This window comes from Erythranthe guttata, chromosome 8 (genome assembly GCF_056151865.1).
Source record: "Erythranthe guttata isolate IM_541 chromosome 8, IM_541, whole genome shotgun sequence".
Taxonomy (NCBI): Eukaryota; Viridiplantae; Streptophyta; class Magnoliopsida; order Lamiales; family Phrymaceae; genus Erythranthe; species Erythranthe guttata.
In genome coordinates, this window is record NC_142540.1 from 19,432,876 (window position 1) to 19,448,867 (window position 15,992).

At 36.2% G+C, this 15,992-nt stretch overlaps 1 protein-coding gene across 1 annotated transcript; it reads right to left on the reverse strand.

Moving 5' to 3' along the window:
• Positions 1–377: 377 nt before the first annotated feature.
• On the reverse strand, positions 378–10,889 carry LOC105961989 (indole-3-acetic acid-amido synthetase GH3.6). The gene is made up of 3 exons (XM_012986250.2): positions 10,348–10,889; positions 8,206–9,095; positions 378–1,130 (listed from the first exon to the last, which is right to left on the reverse strand). Exons 1-3 carry the CDS (start codon positions 10,695–10,697, stop codon positions 520–522), a joined length of 1,851 nt encoding a protein of 616 aa, XP_012841704.2. The 5' UTR covers positions 10,698–10,889; the 3' UTR covers positions 378–519.
• Between the last annotated feature and the right edge of the window lie 5,103 nt (positions 10,890–15,992).

Consider the following 15,992-nt stretch of genomic DNA (forward strand, 5'->3'; position numbering starts at 1 on the left):
AATCTTCTAGATTATGTGGAATATTCTTTAGTTTGTACCCGTTTTACCCCATTTGAGCCACATTTTGAAACAAGATGATAGTAAGATGTGTTTTTTGGTTTGTAAAAACCAAATTGTGGTCATCAGAAACTGCAATTTCGTACAAAACGAGTACAAGCTAGAGAACATTCCAGGAATCTAGAAGATTATATTGAACTTGACACCATAAGTGGACGTCTAAGAGAATTCATAGTCGATGGGAGGTTGTAATTGCCCAAATATGAGGGGAGATTTTTGAAATTTTACCTTACCTCAAGGATGATCGTAATTTACCCCATATATATGTTCAGATAATATATATGACATTTTTGACTTAAAATAAACCATTGGAGTGACACTTGAAAAAGAAACTTGTTTTTTTCTTGTATACAACACCAACCATCATGATTAAATACCATAAAATTTCATAAGACAAAAGATACATAAATAAATATTTTTTGGTTTAACCTAAGTAGGACGAAAAATTAAGTATACTAGTGATCAATTAATATTGCTCCATTGCTTAAGGCCCGGAGTGGTCCATTTCGGGCATTTCGGGCTGAAAAAACTCGAAACAACCTTCGAATTCAAAAGCTCGACAATGGGTGCAAATGTAACGCACCTAGGCGTCTTGTACTGATTAATCGAAGCACCTAAACTAATAGCATAATCCATGAGCTTATCAAAAGTTCCACTCTCCACAATCTTGATCTCCAACGGGCCAATCGCCTCGAAAACTCTGTTCTGTCTGTAAACGGTGTCCAACGATTCCTCAACGGTGAGGCAACAATCTTCGATAACGGACGGAGGAACAATCTTGATATTATTATTATTATTTTTATTGGAGCCGAGAATTAGCTCCCAATATAAAACGTAGTGGCCCGGAATTGTAGTAATTGTATCGGCATAGCTAGTGTACTCGGCTAGACAGGCCCCGAACGGTACTAAATGGTTCGTTGCGTTTTTAACGGCGTTTTGGAGCTCCACCTCGTCGGTTTTGTCCGTGTCGATGCTTAGAACGACGTTCTTGCGGCAGACGAATTTGAACTGCGGCGCTTTGTTCTTGAATCCGGCGACACGGAGAATATCCCCGACTCTGTATCTGTATAGCCCTGCACGTAAAAAGACAAAGCATCCTAAGGAGTTTAATTGCTAATATTAATAACATGGATAATTGTTTAGTAATTCGATATAACGCAGTCGTACTTGTTAGAATCCGAGAGGATTCTATTTCGGTTTTTCAACACGTGTGCGAAAAACGTGTATAAAAACTAGGGAAGTTTCCTTAGTTCTTTAAACTCTTATTTTGTCATTAATTTATTTAATTACCTTAGTGTTTTATTAACAAGGAATTTATTTGACTAAGACTTTCCTTGTTGTCATAATTCCTTGTTCCTTACGTGAAGAATTTATCTAACCTAATGGGCTCTAATTTTGTAGGGCTCTACCAATACAACTAAGGAATTATAAGAAGGGAGCATCAACGTCATTACAGACTGTCCCTTTTATTTGAGAGAAAAACTTTTTCTGCTCTTGCGTTGCTGCACCTGAGTTGTGATCTTATTCGAGAAGAAAAACACAGCAAACGATTTGCTTCTTTCACGCGAAAAGAAGATCGGTTCTTCGGGAGAAGAACTCAGAAGATCTCGGGAGGAGGTCGATCCGCCGACTGAGGGACTCAGCGTTGAAGAAATTTCAACCGTGCGGAAAGGGACGTGCTGCAAAGTGAAGATTGACAATTCAGCGTAGGATACAAGAACGGCGTCGACAAAGAGGGAGTCTTTGCATTTTCGATTAAGTCCTATTACTGTATTCGTAAAACTAAAAATTAGTGAATTTCATTTGCAGGTCCCCGTGGATGTAGGGTACAATTGTATCCGAACCACTTTAAAATTTGTGTCTTTTTATTACTGTTCCATTAACAGTTGCAACTCTTCGTAAAACAGTAGAACAGTAGCTAAAACTGAATCTGGGATTTATCGGACACAAATTTATAATTAATTTGCACGAAATAATTCTAACAATTGGCATCAAGAGCCTGTCACTAAATACATCTAGTGAGATTTTGGGAACTAACTACTCTTATTTTGTGCAGATATGAATACTCAACGAGAAGGATCGTCAACTACTCGCCCACCTCTCCTAATCGGACCAAACTACTCATATTGGAAATCAAAAATGAAGATGTTTATCAAATCCATAGATGAGAGAGCATGGCGCGCCATCATAACTGGTTGGACACCTCCCATGGTCAAAGGAGAAGACAAAATGGAAGCTTTCAAACCAGAAGCAGATTGGAGTGACGTAGAGATACTACTCGCAAACTACAACTCAAGGGCCCTAAACGCAATATTTAGTGGTGTTGATGATAATCAATTTAAACTAATAGCGTCATGTGAATCTGCTAAAAGAGCTTGGGAAATCCTTCAAGTCACATACGAAGGAACGTCAACTGTGAGGACGTCGAAGTTACAAATGCTGGCCACCAAGTTCGAAAATTTGAAGATGGAAGAGAATGAGACGATCACTGACTTCCATGCTAAATTATGTGATATCTCCAATGAATCATATGCACTCGGTGAACCTTACTCTGAAAGCAAATTGGTGAGAAAGGCGATGCGCTCTTTACCTGAAAGATTTGCTTACCGAATTGCTGCCATTGAAGAAGTCAGAGATGTTGACACGCTCAAACTAGACGAACTCATGGGGAAACTTCTGGCACAAGAACTCAATCATGGTGAAAATCATCGTGAAAAGCCTAGAGAAAAGAAGATAGCCTTTCAAGCAGAAACTTCATATGCAACACCCCAAAATTCGTCAACTCAAGAAGATGAGCAGACGGTAGAGGAATCCTTGGCAATACTATCAAAAAATTTTGGGAAATTTCTCAAAAAGATCGGTAAAAGGGGAAATCTTCCAAGCACAGGGAAAACCGTGAACTTTCAAAATTCGAGGAGAAATTCAAATCAAGATAACTCAGAGGAGTCAAAACCAAGAAGAATACAATGTCGAGAATGCGAAGGATTTGGTCACATTCAATCAGAATGCGCAAACACCCTGAAGAAAAAGAAGAAAATATCACTTACTACTGTTTGGAGCGATGAAGAAGAATCTGATGATGACCAAGGAAACAACGATCAAGTCACTAACTTTGTAGCATTCAGCAGCAAAGTTCCTCTGGACAACTCAGAATCAACTGTTGCTTCAACTGTTGCAACAGACTGTGAAACAGAATCCAGGTATGAAAATATGTGTTCTGATTATGACAAAAATCTAAACGAAAATTCTTCTTTTGCAGAGGATCTAAACAGCAGCAGTGATGAGGAAGAACCAACCTTGGATGAAGTAAAGGAGGTATATGAAAAAATGTACCAAAAATGGCTCGACGTCGTTAAGGTAAATAACTTCCTGGAAAAGGAGAAGTTTGTGCTTATAGAGGAAAACAAGACACTAAAGGTAAGAATCTCTACTCTTGAGAAAAGGATCATATCTAGTGATCAAGAGAAAAATAGTTTGCAGGCTAAACTTACTCAAACTCAAGAAGCAATTGCAAAATTGAACTTGGGTAGAGGTAATCTAGATGAAATCTTAAGCAACAACAAGCCAAACTATAATCGTCTAGGCATAGGAGGGAGTCAGCTACCCAAAGTTGATCTAAAGCGAAAGGAAGATCAAAACAGAAAAATCAACTTTGTTAAACAAGCTTCTGTCTCACAAACAGTTGCAACTGTTGAAGCAACGAAACACAATTCAAAGAAAAGGTTTATTCCCACTTGTTTTTTCTGTCAAAATCCAGGTCACATACGTCCTAGATGCTTCAAATATTTAAAACTTGTGAAAAAGCTTGTGGCTCGTTCTCTTTACTCTGCTAGGGCTGATTATTTTCCTTCACCCTCTCAAAAACCCAAAAATAAAATCGATATTTCCAATAGACCTCAGCAAAAAATTTGGGATGAAAAGTCCACGTTTAAATGCTTATCTGCGATTACTTCTTTAAAAGCAAGTACTACTAATGATTGGTATTTTGACAGTGGGTGTTCACGACATATGACCGGTGTTAAAGAGTTTCTGAAAAACTATCAACAAATCACCGGTGGAGCTGTTACCTTTGGAAACGGAAAAAATGGTGAAGTGCTAGGGAAAGGATCGCTAAATCATGAGAATCTCCCAAAGCTGAAGAATGTACTATTTGTAGAAGGACTCACGTCAAATCTGATAAGCATCAGCCAGTTATGTGATCAAGATCTTGAAGTCAGATTCAACAAATTCACATGTCGAGTATTAGACAAAGACGAGAATTGTGTTTTTCAAGGAACTCGATCATCTGACAACTGCTATATTCTTGTCTCTGCTGGACTACTGGAAGAGGAACCAACAAAGGAATCGGAAAACAGCTTCAGTGTCGCACCAACAGTTCCAACAGTTGATGCAGCCTCTACCATTTCAGAAGAAAGTGACGTCAATTCTGAAACAGGAGACGAAGCTGAAGTCAGGCCTCTCGAATTGGATGATCAAACTCACAAGGAACCCTCAAGAAGAGTCAAGAAGAATCATCCAGTGGATCAAGTCATTGGTCCGGTAGAAGAAGGAATTCAAACCCGAGGCTTTAGCGATGCTGATTGGGCAGGTGATGCAGATGATCGAAAAAGCACAACTGGAGGATGCTTCTATCTTGGGAACAATCTCGTGTCCTGGTACAGCAAAAAACTCTTATGGATGAAACAAATGGTATGTGATTATGGTATTAGTCAAGATTTATTGCATATTTATTGTGACAATATGAGTGCAATTAATATTTCCAAGAATCCAGTACAGCACTCTCGAACTAAGTATATTGAAATCCGGTACCACTTCATTAGAAATCTGGTAGAGGAAGGAACTGTCTCATTAGAGTATGTCACAACAGAAAAACAACTTGCTGACATCTTTACTAAACCCCTTGATGCACATAGGTTCGATTCCTTGCGAAATTCGCTTGGAATCTGTATTGTTTGATCTGTGCAGCTGCATAAACTGTTGCAACTGTCTGTGTCCAGACTTGCAACTTTTAGGTTTTTATGGACACATCACACATACTGCATTTTGTTCATCTAAGTTATGCATTAGTCATGCTGCATGTGATGAAAACTCTTGTGTATTGGATACTATCTGTACTTTCAAACTTTGTGAGGTAAAACTTCATCAATCCCCGAATGATGGCTATAGAGGCTTTAGTTTATTTAATACTCTTCACAATCTCGTCATGGTTTAACACTTTCATAAGGAAAAGCTGCCTCTCCAAATGAGTGAAAGCTACTCTTGAATTTTTGTTTAAACTATATATAATAAATCGGTTTGTGAATAGTTCGAAGCCTTTTTGAGTTGAGTCAGTAAATCACGTGGCCGAAAGCTCCTACAAGGCTCAAATAGAAAGCCCAGGGGACTACACATTGCACGACCACTGTAAACTTTTATATGGTCAGTGAATAGTTCGAAGCCTTTTTGAGTTGAGCCGGTAAACCTCATGACCGAACCCTCACCATACGACTCAATTAGAAAGCCCAGGGAACTACACATTGCACGACCGCAACTATCTCGCTAATTAAATTGCTCTGTTCTTCATGAAAAAGCTACCATTAGTAGGGTGTGTATGCTACCTAATAAGAGCGTTTTTGTGCTTGATTTGAGAGTATTAAATTTATTGTTAGTCTTGTTAGTTTGTATTTCGGAGCTTGCTTTTTTGTTAAAATTGAAGATAAACCCCATGGGTTTGATAGTCCTAATAGTATTCTATTCACTCGTGTTTACTCACTCATACTCTCTTTCGTTTTCTCACGTTTATTTTTCTCGTCCTAGTAATTTAATTCTGCATATTAGGCATATATATATATAAAAAAAAAAAAAAAAAAAAAAAAAAAAAAAAAACGGGGTGGGTTCGTATATGTTTTGGCGGCAATCATTTTTTTGAAGTCACCCACTTTTCTGAACATTTTTTTCTTCTCGAAGTTTTCTTGAACTGTGATTGGGCTTCATATGTGAAGGTTGAGAGTTGCTGTACCTGAATTTAATTTTTATAAAATTGCTCTCCTTACTGGCAGAATAATACTTGCAATTTCTTCACTATAATCTTCCTAAATTGCTAAAATACCCCTGAGAAGACCAACAGTTACCTATGTTTATGCCCCTTTTTCGTTTTTTTCTCCAAATTGGTTTTCTTCTCTACTGCTCTCTTTTCCTTCTTTCTCCTTTGCAGCAAATCTCAAATCTGCACTCAAATCAAAGGAATCCAAGAGCACAGTTATGGGGAAACGAAAAAGCACCGGTGGATCGTCTTCTTCGTCCAAACGACGATCATCTCGACCAGCAACCGCGTCTTCGGCAGCTCCTCCGCCGCGACGCCGCTCCGATGACCGCCCTGCCTTCGAAGAGCCGTTGGATGCCGTGCCTCTTGCCTTTTGGGAGCCCCCACTCCTTCTCACGGCCGCCTCCGCTGAAAATTTTGGTCCCTAGGTTTTCTCCACCGCTGTCGCCGCCAGTCTCACCGCCGTGACCGTTCATCTATTCTCCACCATCTCCTCTACTGCCACACTCGCCGGCGGCCCAATCGTCACCACCACCGTGTGCACCGCCATCGCAACCACCCAAACCGGCCTCACCTGCACCCCGCCACCTCGCCGCTCTCGTCGACGCGTTACTCACTCTGCCTCGCCTTCCGCTACTTGCACCACCGCAGGTCACTCTGCACCGGATCCCGTGGTGCCTATCTCTGCTGTCGCTGCTTTTAATTCTCGGTTCCTTCTCCGAGAGCATCAAACCCGGTGGCGTCTGTCAAGTGGTTCATAATTTTTATGCCAACCTACCTAGTGGGGTCTCTGATTGTCGAGGTCGTTTTTTTTTACAAAGAAGAAACTCGACTATTTTACTGCCCTTGCTCAGAAAGGGGGAGATTATTCTTGAGGGGGAGTTGACAACGACGCATCAACCCAGGAGGAACTGCATACAGGGGGAGCTGATGCATCTGCTGGAACTACTACTGAACTGTTGTTGCTCCAACTGTTCCAACAGTTGATGGTACATCAGCTGAAGTTGATACGAATGATGACGAGGAGTTGTTCGTTGATGCTGAATATATTCTGGAGTAGTTTTTTTTTTTTGTGGTTGTCGAATTGATTTTCTGAACAACGGCCTCTAATAGTCTGCTAGGCTTAATTTTTTTCTTGTTTCGTTAACTGCTTTTTCCTTTAACTGTTCTAACAGTTACTCTATTATGCAGTCTAATGTTTTGTCAGGTATTTGATCAAGGGGGAGGACTTGATTATAATAAATAGATGACAAAGGGGGAGATTGTTAGAATCCGAGAGGATTCTATTTCGGTTTTTCAACACGTGTGCGAAAAACGTGTATAAAAACTAGGGAAGTTTCCTTAGTTCTTTAAACTCTTATTTTGTCATTAATTTATTTAATTACCTTAGTGTTTTATTAACAAGGAATTTATTTGACTAAGACTTTCCTTGTTGTCATAATTCCTTGTTCCTTACGTGAAGAATTTATCTAACCTAATGGGCTCTAATTTTGTAGGGCTCTACCAATACAACTAAGGAATTATAAGAAGGGAGCATCAACGTCATTACAGACTGTCCCTTTTATTTGAGAGAAAAACTTTTTCTGCTCTTGCGTTGCTGCACCTGAGTTGTGATCTTATTCGAGAAGAAAAACACAGCAAACGATTTGCTTCTTTCACGCGAAAAGAAGATCGGTTCTTCGGGAGAAGAACTCAGAAGATCTCGGGAGGAGGTCGATCCGCCGACTGAGGGACTCAGCGTTGAAGAAATTTCAACCGTGCGGAAAGGGACGTGCTGCAAAGTGAAGATTGACAATTCAGCGTAGGATACAAGAACGGCGTCGACAAAGAGGGAGTCTTTGCATTTTCGATTAAGTCCTATTACTGTATTCGTAAAACTAAAAATTAGTGAATTTCATTTGCAGGTCCCCGTGGATGTAGGGTACAATTGTATCCGAACCACTTTAAAATTTGTGTCTTTTTATTACTGTTCCATTAACAGTTGCAACTCTTCGTAAAACAGTAGAACAGTAGCTAAAACTGAATCTGGGATTTATCGGACACAAATTTATAATTAATTTGCACGAAATAATTCTAACAGTACTACATGCAATAAAATCTAAGATAATTTGTAATTGAAAATTTACCGGCATAAGTGGTGACGACAAGCTCGTATTCATGTCCGATTTTGACATCAACCAAGTCAACCAATTCTTCTTCTTTCTCGTCATCTTTTTGAACCGGCAAGAACTCGAAATACGCCATGTTCGGAATAATAGTGTACGAAACCTCACTAGGTTTGCAAAGCGGATTAAGGTTCACGCCGAAATAACACTCCGACGAAGCGTACATCGTACAAACAAGCGGCAAACCATTGCTATAATAATCAAGAATCGGAATATACTGCGACATTGTCCCCGTCACAATAACATCCACATACTTAGTATTCGGCCACAACCGAGTAATAATCCCTTGCCAAGACCCCTTCCCACATTCGGTTGCAACAAAATCCGCCAGAACCGGGTCGGGCTTTTTCAGGATGCGGGCAACCGCATCCCTCACGGACGGGTCGGTGATCAGCTGATTCACCGACCCAGTCCGTATATCGTGGCAGAGTAGCGTCCAGTGTTTCTCCAGGAACCGTATGGCCCGAATAAACCCGGACGCGAAAACCGCCCCGACCCGGAGTACCTGGGCGTGCTCGCAAAGGCCGCAGAGCATTTGCGAGTACATGCTTTGGTACGAGTCGGGGCAGAGGATGGTTTCGTTCGGGCTGGTGTAGTTGGTGTACGGGTCGTAGGGTCTTTCCTTGAAGTGGGAGCTTTTGTAGTAGCTCGTTAAAACGGGCCGGGCCAACAACCCGCCCGGGGTTTTCGTCTCGGATTTTACGAAAAGGAAGTACATTCCTTTGCCTTTGTCCAAACCGGGTACGAATTGACTCATAACCGGCATTAGTAGGCTGTAGAGTAAAGATCTTCTGCTTAGTTCTTCTTCGATTGTTGGCATCATTTTTCTCTCTCCTCCGGATGTTCCGGAACTGATTTAAAAAATTATAAAAAATTAGCATTTAAATTAAAATATGTGAGAAATAAAAGAAAATATATGAAATCGTGTAAAGTCTATTTTGTGGAATAAAAGAAATCAGTGAAAAGTCACAGTGTAAGACAGAAACAAACCTCAGCGGGTTTTTGATAATTACGAATAGGTGGAGGTGATTTTTGTAATTTTATCTAAGTTTAGGTGTTTTCATAATTAACCCTAAAATATTACTAAATAAATATTGAAATAGCGTAATATAAATTAATTGGTATATCTAGAGATAAAATAACTAAAAGATACTTCGTAAAATATTAAAATATAAAAGATTTTTTTTTATCTGACTTGAAGTGAGCAATTATTAAGGAAAAATTTAATTTTGACCCCATATATTGCTCAATTTAGGGATTTGTTCCTCTAAGTTATCCTATTTCAATTTGAAATGCATTAACTTTGCAAATTTAGCTTTTTTGGTCCTATTTTTGCTTAAAATTACGTGGCTAACGATTTCATTAAATTATTATAAATGAATCTTTATTTTATAAAAAGAATCTGTGCAGCTAAAATTAAGATCACGAAATAAAAAAAAAAAAAAAAATTCAAGCAAAGTATGACTGGAAATGCTATATTTCAAAAGTTATTGCATGTGTAACTAAAATAGAATAACTTAGAGGACTAAAATCCCCAAGTAGACTAACATGAAGGACCAAAATCCCACTTTTCTCAAATTATTACTTTGTGCGACTATTTTTTATCTACATTATTTTTCAAATAAAATATTATAGTATATAATACAGGACAAGATGCACATCACCCCTCTAAATTTTTCATTTTGGCACTTTTCGTCCTAAAAATTCAGAAAATAGACAACTCTCCTACGAAATATTATTTTGGTTGCACTTTGCTACAAAAACTAATTTTCGGTGGGCATCGTGCAATAAAAAATAACACTTTAAGGGGCAATATGCAGAAAAAAAAATATTTTTAAAGGGCAATGTATAGAAAACTAATATTTTTAATGAGCCAACATGCAACGAAAATAACATTTAAAAGGGCAACTTAAAAAAATCACTCAATTCCAGTTAAAGTGTGAAAATACAAACTTTGAAGGAGGACATTCACTTTTTTTAAAATTTTAGGGCGTAAAGTGTAAAAATTAAAAACATGTAGGGGGTGAAATGAAATTTGCCCTATAATATATTATTACAATTACAACCCAATATGAAATGATAGTATATATATAGAAAATAAACCTTGTGAGGAACTCGGAGATGGGGTCGGAGCAGAGGATGGGGGAGGAGTCGCCGGCGGCGATGCGGTTGATGTACGGCAGAACGTCCTCGTAGGCGACGACGGGGATTGTTTTCTTGAAGGTATCTCCGTCGGTTTGGCCGCCGCGGAGGTTATGCCGCTTCAGGTACTCTGCGCCGGCGTTTCTCGACAGGATTTCGGCGAGGACGCGCTTCTGTACTTCGCCGGCGTTTCTGGTGACTTCCTCGATGAAATCGAGCTTCGTCTTTTTGTTGTCGGCCAGTGCCACGTCACTGTAGTGATTATTATTACTACTGTGGTTGTTCTGAGTTTGCTTTGGTGCTTCAGGCATGGTGGCGTGTGTTACGTACGTTCTGTGTGTATTTGTGTATGTATATGTAGAGAGAGAGAGAGCTAGAGAGAGAGAAAGTGCGGAGGTGCTGGGAAAGAGAGAGGGGAGAAGTGGGGTTTATATAGAGGCGGAAGAGATGAAGGTGGGGTCCACATTGTATGGTTTGAAAATTGAAACCGCAAATTGAGCAACAAATTAAAATTAATAAATTAATTAAATAATTAAATAAGTAACTAAATAAATGGGATGGCATGATTGTGATTATAGAGAGATGGGGATTAGTGGCAAATTTGTTATTCTGTTTTTAATATGACGTGAAACTTTATAGCAAATGTTTTTTAGCAAACTCTAAAATTAGTTAGCCGTTTATTTCCCTCTGCCTAATTCATGTTCCTTCTTGTTTCTCTGTCTCTCTGTGTGTGTGTGTGTATATATATATATATATATATATATATATGTTTTATTTATTTAATTTCTAATAATAAATATATATTTGTATTTGTTACAATCCCACAAATTGCAGTTACGACTTAAGGGTGTGAGTGAACCGAGTCGTATCGAACACAAAGGTTTGTGGACATTTATTGAGTTTTTAGAGTTGTATTTGAGCTTGGCTTGATTATCAAACAAGTCTAGCACGAAATAGCTTACTTGTTATTTTGCGTACATATTTTCTTCTTTTAATTTATCTAGTTCGAGTTAAATAGTTTTATCGAATGAAAAAATATATATAAAACTTGGTTTATCATATTAAAAAAAAAAACGAGCTTTACATATATGAACAATTTTCAGTTGAGTACTTTTGTTTAATTTTAATCCCTGATTGTATCTACTTAAGGGATGCTTTTGTCGAACCGACTCGTTGAGTTCACGAGCCGACTCAGCTCATCGAATTCGCGAGCCAACTCAGCTAATTTACTACCCCTAATCTTGGTAACCAAGAAATGTACAGACTTTTAATACTCTAAATAAATTAATATTTATTTCTCACATATTAAAATAAAAGAAAATCTCATTGAGTGGTGAAAAATCAAAAATGTAATAATGCCACGTCATCTTCCTCGATCTCTCATGGCGGCTTTGGGTTGCAGGAAATTGACCGGCAATATCCAGTAAAACCCGCGCACTGTGTGCACACATTACATGCGTGCTTGTACTGCGGGTGTTTCTCCACACACCGGCAGCTCCGTTTCCCGGTAACACAAAAAAAGGGGACTATATTTTTTTTTCATTCCCGGGATTACATTTACCTGTACCTTTCGTACGGTACGCCGCAGCTGCAGATTAATTAACCGCTAATGCCTAATAGTTCAAAATGTAATTTCTAAGATGATTAAAAAGAAGGATAAATTACACCTACACCCCTGAGGTATGCTAAAATAATTTTAAGCTCCATGTAGTATTGGTTATTACAGACACACCCCTGAAATAATTACCGGAGTCAAGATTTTGTGTATTGGGGACCGATATTCACTATATAAGTTTTTTCGCGGGGATGTTAATGCTACCATAGACGAAAATAACTCATCCAATGCATTATTCCATTACGATTTCTAACAATGTTTCAGGGGTGATTGTAATTATCGATATTACAGGGACCCTAAACTTATTTAAGTATACCTCTAGGGTATAGATGTAATTTACCTTAAAAAGAATAAAATCAAGTGGATTCTGAAAATTAAGCATGTCTTTACATTACACTAGTATTATCTTATCTTATCTTTACCACGACGTTGTCACACATGATAAATAAAATGATTATTTCTTTTATTTTTTTTTCAACTAAAATAAGTGCATATTATTTGCAAATCACAAAAAAAGGTAAAAAAAAAACATTATTAAAAATACCCTTTTCTAAAAAAAAAAACGAACATCACTCTATTTTTCAAATTCTTCTTCTAAAATATATTTTCCTAACATTCTTAAACATGATTTGGCCGCTACAGTTTATTTTGTCTTATTTCAAATCATAAACAAACACTACTTTCAGTCTCAATTATTCTCTCTAACATATTTCCCAAAATAAAATAAAAATAACTCCCAAAACGTATCAAATCATTACCATTATCTCTCTAACTTTTAGCTTCTGAATACTCGAACCCTAATTATTTTTTTTCACCGACTCATTTACACCGGAATTTAATATATATATATATATATATATATATATATATAAAGAGAATAAGGAGACAATAACAAGGGAAGGTGTGTGGTGCTTGGTGCAGATATGAGGTTCTGAGGATTTCTGGGAATGGTTTTTTTCGATGTGGGCGACAATAATAACAGTTGTGCATATCTTTGACCGTTGACTATCTTCATATTATTATTTTACGAGTGGAAAAAATAAATAAATAAACAAATTTTATTAATATCCCATGCATTAAAATCCGCATTGTGTTTCAAAATAATTAATTAATTGTCGTTTAAAGTTTCGAAAATACATATTAAGGGTTTGCTGAAATCAATGTGGTTAAATATATAATTAATGATGCAAGCTAGCTAAGCTTTATGTGTACTCGAAGCACCTTCTATTGTGGTGAAGATGTGATGTTTGTCGACATAAACTAAGTGAAAAAGTTTACTACCTACGGAGAAACCTCTCGATAATTTCGAAATGGGAAAATTACGGTATTTATTCCGCAAAATTTACATTGGTTTCACATTTGGTCCCTTACGTTTAAAAAAATGTATTTTGACCCCTCATATTTCAATAATATAACACTTTTGGTCATTTTCGTCAATTTACTGTTAGTTCGTCAGCTAAGGCAGTGAGGGCCACATGATTTGATTCCGTTGGTTTTAATGAAAAATTGACGGAAATGACTAAAAGTGTTTAATTTTTAATACATAGGAGACCAAATGTGAAATTGATGCAAACTTAATGGATGAAAATGGTATTTTTTTTCCCTTTCATAACGATAAACCATCAAAATTTTGGTTGAATAATACCAGTTCTATGTAGCACACAAACTTCAACTTCTTAAGATTCTATGTTTCGGACACATTCCGTGTCGGATACTCGAAGACAATTGCCGAACATCCTATGGGCCATTTTGCAATTTCTAAAAAAAAAAAACAAACATATTTCAATAGCAAAATTTCAAATATTTTTGTCGATCCCCTAATTATTTACATGATTTAACGATCAATTGCAAATTGATAGTTGATAGAAAAATTATATTTTGACTATGTTTGCATGAAAATATATAAAAATAAAAACTTATATTGCTTACATAGCATATTTATAAATATACCCATATACTTTTAATATTTAAACGTTTCCCCCAAACTTCTGCATCCCCATTTTTGGGATATACCGTTTCCCATGTCTGTCTTCCCATTAATAATTACTTATTAATTCTAAAGTTGTTCATATAATGGCAAATAACAAAAGACAGAAGAAAATCTTGAGCATAAACACACGTTCACACAAGATAATGTCCCATGATTAAGGGAAAGAGGTGGGTTAATTAACTTATTTAAGAATCCCCAAACAATCTTAATTAAACCAAACCTAAGCCCACGTAAAAATAGGGCAAATGCCCCACTTCCTTAATCTTCTAATTAACAAACATTAATCCTACTTAAGAGACCAAATTATCTGGTCCCAAAACTCGTGTCCCTATTCTAGCATACCAAAAGGTAGATATTGCCATAGTTAATACAATCACTAATCCAATTTTTTTTTTAAATATTAAAATTAAGGTACTCTTAGAGTATGTTTGGCTAATTTTATTGGGCAAATTACGGTCACCCCTGAGTTATGGTCATATTACGAAAACCCACCTTCTGTTTGGGTAATTACAACCACCCCTAAATATGTATTATCTTACGAAAATACCCCTCCAGAGGTAAATTTAGGGATGTTAAATCGGTAAAACCGAACCGCAATTTCAGTACGCAAACATTTCATACCGTTTACCAAACTGAGTATACGATTTGGTTTGGTAAATAACCGAATTACATAAATTTTATGTGATAATATTTAAAAGGAGGGGGTGGCTGTAATTACCCAAACAAGAGGATTTCTTTTTTCTGTAATTTGGCCATACCTCAGGGGGTTGGTCGTAATTTGCCTAAACTTATAAGATGTTAGAAATAGCTTATAAAACGTTAAAAAGAGCTTATAAGCTCTTCCAAAGTGTTTGGTAATTGTTTTTCAAAAGAATCTTAAAAATTCAAAAAATAAGCTACAAACTTTTTTATTTAAGATTTTATAATGAGTAAAATTAGCTTATAAAATTATTATCTAAATACTTTAAAAAATTGATTCTGCAAATAAGACGTAACAACTTATCATCTTTTAAAACAGTTTACCAGATGTTAGAAGTTATCAGTTGCTTAAAATAAGCTCAGCCAAACGGGCACTAATAAGAGTCCGGCCTAAAACGTGACATAATTATTATTAGGGCTAAATACAGTTTGCACCCTTAAAGTATAGAGCTGGTAACACTTACCCCCTTAAAGTTACAAATGTAACACTTACCCCCCTCATTAATGAATTTAATGATAAAACTTTGATTTTGAATGATGTGACATTTTTTCTTCCCAAATTGTTCTTGTAGCTATTATATTAATGCATATATAATAATATATTTTCAATAATATTTCAAAAACTAAATTTTATAAAATGTAATAATTATTAAAAAAATATTTTGATTTATGTTTAACTCCACATTTTAATTACTATGGACCCTAATATAAATAAAAATCTCAATATTTTAAAAAAAATATTTAAAATACGTTAAACATTTGCAAGAAAAAAAATAATTTCAAGACTTAAACGTCCAATTTTTTTTTATAATAATTATTGATTTGAAAATTTATTTCAGTTACTTAAATATAAATTTTAATAAAAAAATATTTAAATATTTAGACGTTTAAATTATAATTTCTTATTAACTTTTGAATACATTTTGTGATTCTCAAAATAAAAAGTCAGATGATTATATTAGAGTCATATACGAATTAATATAACTATATAAACTATAAAATCATTATTAAAATTCGAATAATTGTTAACTTTTTATTAGCTATAAATGAACACAAGGTAAAGCAAAAATGAAACTAAAATTCAATTTTTTTCATTCGTAAATTTACAATATTGAAATAATAAAATTTAGTTTTTGCAAAGTTGCCGAATTTTTTATTATTACATATTCATTATTTATATAATAGCTAGAAGGATAATTTGGGAAGAAAAAATGTCACATCATTCAAAGTCAAAGTTTTACCTTTAAATTCATTAATGAGGGGGGTAAGTGTTACATTTGTAACTTTAAGGGGGTAAGTGTT

Bases quoted from the DNA above. Each gene is read 5' to 3' on its own strand.
- LOC105961989 (XM_012986250.2), bottom strand. From the start codon at position 10,697: ATGCCTGAAGCACCAAAGCAAACTCAGAACAACCACAGTAGTAATAAT. The intron at 9,096-10,347 runs GTTTATTTTCTA...TTTTTAAATCAG, and splicing joins ATCTCCGAGTTCCTCACAAG to TTCCGGAACATCCGGAGGAG. The intron at 1,131-8,205 runs GTAAATTTTCAA...TTTTACGTGCAG, and splicing joins TGTCGTCACCACTTATGCCG to GGCTATACAGATACAGAGTC.